Source organism: Perognathus longimembris, chromosome 1 (genome assembly GCF_023159225.1).
Source record: "Perognathus longimembris pacificus isolate PPM17 chromosome 1, ASM2315922v1, whole genome shotgun sequence".
NCBI lineage: Eukaryota > Metazoa > Chordata > Mammalia > Rodentia > Heteromyidae > Perognathus > Perognathus longimembris.
The window spans coordinates 54757767-54763766 of NC_063161.1; the positions used below are offsets into that span (position 1 = coordinate 54757767).

The following is a 6000-nucleotide window of genomic DNA, read 5'->3' on the forward strand; positions in this document are numbered from 1 at the left end:
CATGAAGCCCTGGGTTTGATTCCCCAGCACCACATATAGAAAATGGCCAGAAGTGGTGCTGTGGCTCAAGTGGTAGAGTGCTAGTCTTGAGCAAAAAGAATCCAGGGACAGTGCTCAGGCCCTGAGTCCAAGCCCCAGAACTGGAAAACAAAACAACAACAACAAAAAAACATCTTGAGTCTAGAAGTGGACTTTGATTTGAAGGAAATCACAAATCCAGAATGGACTTGACTCTAGTGGAATGGAGTTGGAAGACAACACAGAGCCAGACATTTCAAGCAGTGTAGGGGTGATCGTGGCAGCAGAATCAGATCTGCAATGCAAGCAGATTGAGTTGACTTGGGTGGATGGCACAGCAAGGACAAGGGAAGGAATCCAGAACCATAAAAGAAAAGAAGAAATTAAAAGAAAAGAAAGCCAGGTACTGGTGGCTCGTACTTGTAATCCTAACACTCAGGAGGCTGAGGCTGATCATGGTTCAAAGCCATACTAGGTAGGAAGGTCCATAGAACTCTTATGTCCAAATAGTCACCAGTAGAGTACAAGCCTTGAGCAAAAAAAGTTCAGGGATGGCACCCAGGCCCTGAGTTCAAGCCCCACAACTGACCAAAAAGAAGGAAAGAGCAAAAAAGCAGAACAAGAGTGAGAGGTCAGCTGGGCACAGGTGGCTTATTCCTGTAATCCTAGCCACTCAGGAGGTTGAGATTTGAAGATTGAGATTCAAAGCCAACCTGGGCAGGAAAGGCCATGAGACTCTTATCTCCAATTAAGCACCAGGAAACTGGAAGTAGCACTGTGGCTCAAGTGGTAGAACTGAAGAGCTCAGTGACAGTGCCCAGTCCCAGAGTTCAAGCACCATGACCGACACGTATACATACAAAAAAAAAGGAAAAAAGAGAGGCCCTGAGTTCAAAACCCAGACCCAGTGAGAAAGAGAAGAAAGAAAACACCATCTTAGCAGAACTGAAGTAGATAAAGAAAGGAAAGTAAGATGGATGAATTCTAATTAGATAATACAAGTCCTAGTAGTGCTTTTTCTGGGGGTGAGAAATCCAGAAGTAGAAACATGATTGTAGATCAAGAGAGAGGTGAGAAACTTTGAATTAATGTGACAGTACTGAAGCTTGAACTCAAGGCCTTTTGCTCTGCCACAATTTTTTCACTCTACCACTTGAGGCCACAGCCCCAATATGGCTTTTTGGTGGTTAATTGAAGATAAGAGTCTTACAGGGGCTGGGAATACGGCCTAGTGGCAAGAGTGCTTGCCTTGTATACACAAAGCCCTGGGTTCAATTTCTCAGCACCACATATATAGAAAACAGTCAGAAGCAGCACTGTGGCTCAAGTGGCAGAGTGCTAGCCTTGAGCAAAAAGAAGCCAGGGACAGTGCTCAGGCTCTGAGTCCAAGCCCCAGGACTGGCAAAACAACAACAACAGAGTCTCACAGAGTTGGGTGCTGGTGGCTCATGCCTATACTAGCTACTCTGGAAGCTGAGATCTGAGGATTATGGTTTGAAGTCTGCCAGGCAGGAAAGTCTTGAGATTCTCCAATTAATCACAGAGAAGGGTGAAAGTGGTGCTGTAGTTCAAGTGGTAGACTGCTAGCTTTGAGTAAAAAAGGAGCTTAAGGACAAAGTCCAAACCAGAGTTACAGGCCCAGGCCCAGCACCAAAAAAAAAAAAAAAAAAAAAAAAAAAAAAAAAAGTCACAGGCTTTTCTAGGCTGGCTTCAAATTGTGATCCTCAGATCTCAGTCTCCTGAGTAGCTAGGATTACAGGTGCCAGCTACTAGCACCCAGCTCATCCAGACATTTAAGGCTGCAGTGGGGAACAACAGTTGAGAAGAAATAGAGAGGTGGTAGGAAACTCAGCAGGGTACACAGGAATCATAGATGCCAAGACAGAGTGAATCAGAGGAGAAAGGGAAGTCATGCTGAGCCTCCTTTCCTCAGTCTCCTGAACCCCTCCCCCTGGACACAGATGCACTAGAGAGGACTCTCTTCATAGCAGCTTTATTTGACTCCAAAGTGAAACTCAGACCCTGGCCCAGCCCACTGATCATGGGATCCATCTGGAGCAGTTGTCCTGGCGGTCATGAGCCTCTTACCAGGACACAGAAAGGAAAGCATACATGTCACACCTAGTATCAGGGCAGGGAGAGAGGCCCAGCTACTGCTTGCTGGCCAGGTAGGGCTTGGCTATAAGTCAGGAAAGGGGGAGGTCTGCTACCACCTCATAAATACATGCAGAAGGAAGGGCACTAATTTAGGACCAGTGCTAGGGTTTGGGCTTTGAGTAGGCCTTGGGTAGGGTCAGAGTGCTGTCCACCAACAGGCTCAGTAGCTGTGAGTAGAAGACTTGTCCAGTTCATTATGCTGTTCCTTCTGGGACTCTGTCACCACCTGCTGGGGGTAAGCACAGAAGTTCAATACCACCTAGCATCCCCAGCTGAGGCTCCCACGTATGCCCCCATCAATCTCCCTTTTCTTCCTCAAAACCATGTACCCACACACCCTAAGATTCAGCCAGGCTAGACTCAGAAACAGCATAGGAAATGGTGGGTAGGGCCCTGGGTCGGGGAACCGTCTCACCTCCCCATCCCGAGTCTCAATGGTCCTGATCAGAACCATCTTCCGGCTGTGGCTGTCCTGGAGAGGCTCCATCTCAGGCACTGGAGAAAGCATGTTGAGGGGTAGAATGGGAAAGGCATGGGATTTCTCCTTTAGACTCTCACTCCCATTCCTGAGGGCTAAGAATGGGCTTGGCGGGAGGAGTAGGAGCCAGTCTTGGCTAAGACTCCATTCCTGGGAGAAAACCTCTCCCCGAGCCCAAGCTATAGCACAAAGAGTCCGATCTTTGTGACAAAAGTGAGAGGTACAGGTTGGAAGCCAGACATGGGAATACTCACCAGTGGTCTTTAAGCTTAAGGAGGCAAAGGAATGGATGGGAACCGAGATCCTGTGATGCAAAGTGCGTAGTCAGCCTCAAGACAATGCCACTTGGCTGTATCCCAATGCCAATCACTCTTGGCCCCACCCAAGTACCTCCCATCCCCCTCACCGGCTCTCTTCACCCTCCAGCAGCTTCCGGTAGGTGGCGATCTCGATGTCCAGGGCCATCTTGACGTTCAGGAGCTCCTGGTACTCGCGCAGGTGCCGGGCCATCTCCTCCTTCAGCTGCCGCAGTTCCTCCTCGAGGCGCGCGGCGCCCGCCTGGTACCCGCCCGCCTCCAGGGCGAACTGTTCCTCCAGCTCCCGCAGCTGTCTGAGCAGCGCCTCGTTCTGGGGCACGGGGGGGGGGGTTGTCGGAGAGAATCAGTTGGGGAGCCCCATCATCATCATCCTCCCTCGCCCCTACCCCTGCCCCTAGGCCAGGGCACGCAGCTTAAATGCTCACCGTGCCTCGCAGCCCATCCACCTCGCAGGTCAGGCTCTGGATCTGGCGTCGAGACTCATTCATCTCCTGCTTAGCCAGGCGCAGGGCCTCGTGGTTCCGGTTGGCGGCATCCGATAGGTCCGCGTACTGTAGAGTTGGGGAGCAAGGGGAGGGAGGGGGCCACCCGGGCTGGAGCGGGCTGGGACACTCGACTTCCCCGCATCTCCCCCTCCTAGGAGTTCCCAGGGGTGTGTGTGTGGAGGGGGGACCGGGAGCCCTCCCGGGCTGTGGGTCACACCTTGGACTTGTACCACTCCTCCGCCTCCTGCAAATTCTTGGCAGCGATGCTCTCGTACTGAGCGCGGATATCCCGCAGTGCCGCCGTCAGCTCCGGCTTCACCGTCGCCTCCACCTCCACCTGCTGCACCTGCTGACTCTCCACGCTCACTTGCAGGTCTCGAAGCTCCTGTGTCCGGGACGAGCAGAAGATGAGCACCCAGCGCCAATCCCACGCCGGCTGTGCGCACTTAGCCCAGAGTCAAACGGAAAAGAAAAACCGAAGAAACAAAAAGCCCCACGACCGCTTGCTCGCACAGAAGGGGTCGCCGGGGAGCGCCCCGCGGCGCGGGTCCTCTGGGTCCGGCTGGCGCGAAGCCAGACCCAGAGGCTCGCGATGCCGAGCCCCGCGCCGGCCAACAGGTGGCGCAGGGGTGGGAGTCAGTCAAACCACCTGTAACCCCAGGCTGGAGCCAAGGCGTCGAACCGTCCAATTTCGCTTTTCACTCCCAGTGAGACTCCGTGACTCCTCTAGTCCACCCGCCGGTCACCCCGTCCCCACCCCCTAGGATCTGGGTCTCAACAAATGGAGCAAGGCCGTCCCCAGTCCTCCCCTAACACGCGCGCCCACCCACCTCCTCGTGCAGCTTTTTGAGGAACTCAATTTCATCCATCAGGGATTCAATCTTGCGCTCTAGTTCCAGGCGGGACAGGGTGGCGTCATCCACGTCCTTTGTGGGGAAGAAGCGGGAGTTAGGGGGTGGGGGAGGCGTTGGTCAGGACGAGGAAGGGCCTGGACGTCTCTCTCGGCCTCCAGAGGCATCTAGTTGCCGCTCCCTCCCCCAAGCAGGCCAGGGGTGGAGTACTGTGGAAGGCCCGCGGGAGGGGGGGAGGATGTGCCCAGGCTCACCTTACGGAAGAGCACCAGGTTGTGTTCAGCATCCTCCCGCTTGCGCATTTCGTCCTCCAACCTTTGAGCAGAGTGGGTAGAGACTGAGCTGAGGGGTCACCGCCCAGCCCTCGTCCCCAGACCTCGGCCTCGCGCCCTCCCCGTTCACTCCCCTCTCCCCCTGCTGCAGCTGTCCCGGATTCTAAAGGGAGGGTTTCAGGCAGTCAGGTGGAATTACTTGACTTTCTAACAGGCTGGGAATTGAGAGGGGGAGTCACCCTTAAGATTGGGGGAGGCCTAGACACCTCCTCTCCCACCTCCCTAGGTACTTAAGAGTGAGGGTGCTGTGGGATCCGGCTCAGGTTGGCTGGGGGGCCACGCCCTTTGGCTGTCGGGGAGCTGGGGAGGGAGGAGCCGGCCGCCGCCCAGCCCCAGGCCTGCCCCCCGCTCCTGACCTCTGCTTGAGCGCCGCCAGGTCCTCCGCCAGCCCGTCGCGCTCCACCTGCACCCGATCCCGCTCGCGGCCCAGCAGCTCCAGCTCGCGCCGCAGCTCCCGCAGCTCCTGCTGGCACAGCTGGTCGGCGCGCGCCGGCTCCTGGCCTCGGGCCTGGCTCAGCTCGCCCCGCAGGGCCGCGTTCTGCTGCTCCAGGAAGCGCACCTTCTCGATGAAGTTGGCAAAACGATCGTTGAGCTCCTGCAGCTCTTGCTTCTCGTTGCTGCGCGTGGCCAGGAACTCCTGGTTAAGGGCCTCGGCCATGGAAAAGTCGAGGCGCTCCGAGGGCAGTCGTAAAGCTCCCGCCCGAGGGGCGCGGAAACTTCCCAGGCGCACGGTGGAGCCCGGGGACGCGGAGCCCAGCAGGCGGCCGCTGGAGAAGCGCGAGCTGGAGGAGTAGGAGAAGGCCCCGGGGGACAGTGAGGGCGGTGGCCCGAAAGTGCGGCGGTACGAAGTGGAGGAGATGCTGGCCCGGAGGCCCGACGGGTGGTGGTGGCTCATGGCGTCCGAGGATGGCAGCCACTGCTGGCACCGCTAGGCCGCCGGGCGGGAAGGAGCCGCGGCCCGCGGCAAGACGGCTTTATAGCCTTGCGGTCTCGAGGGGGGGGGAGGGCACGGGCAGCTCCGCCCACTGGCCTGACTGGTGCGGGGCCGTGTGGGGAGGGGGATGCCGCACCCTGCAGAGCGCGGACGGGTGGTACCCTCCCTCTCCAGGATGCTGCCGCTTGGCCTATTTCATTCCTCCTGTTGCTGATGGGGCGAAGGGTGGGGATGTGACCACAGGCAGAGGTGGGGTGGGGGCTGCCACCAGCTGGAGCGTAGAGTGGGCGGGCTGGGGTACCTGTTTGGAAAAGCTGGTAAGAATGAGAGGTTAGGAGGACAGAAGAAAGAAGGCCTGGTAGAAGGAAAGCTGACCTGGCCTAGGCCCCAGAGCTGATACCTTCCTTGGTCCCCAAAAGTCAGCAAGT

General features: G+C 56.7%; 1 protein-coding gene across 2 annotated transcripts; it reads right to left on the minus strand.

Annotated features, from left to right (window-relative positions):
* Nucleotides 1-1995: 1995 nt before the first annotated feature.
* On the minus strand, nucleotides 1996-5586 carry Prph (peripherin). 2 transcript variants are annotated; one of them, XM_048350661.1, is made up of 9 exons: nucleotides 4995-5586; nucleotides 4561-4621; nucleotides 4286-4381; nucleotides 3673-3840; nucleotides 3396-3521; nucleotides 3060-3280; nucleotides 2908-2957; nucleotides 2591-2670; nucleotides 1996-2404 (listed from the first exon to the last, which is right to left on the minus strand). In XM_048350661.1, the coding sequence occupies exons 1-9, from the start codon at nucleotides 5531-5533 to the stop codon at nucleotides 2336-2338; spliced, it is 1410 nt and encodes a 469-aa protein (XP_048206618.1). In that variant the 5' UTR covers nucleotides 5534-5586; the 3' UTR covers nucleotides 1996-2335. The 2 variants fall into 2 exon arrangements, with proteins under 2 accessions (XP_048206618.1, XP_048206627.1); XM_048350670.1 differs by having other exon boundaries at nucleotides 1996-2401; nucleotides 4995-5542.
* Between the last annotated feature and the right edge of the window lie 414 nt (nucleotides 5587-6000).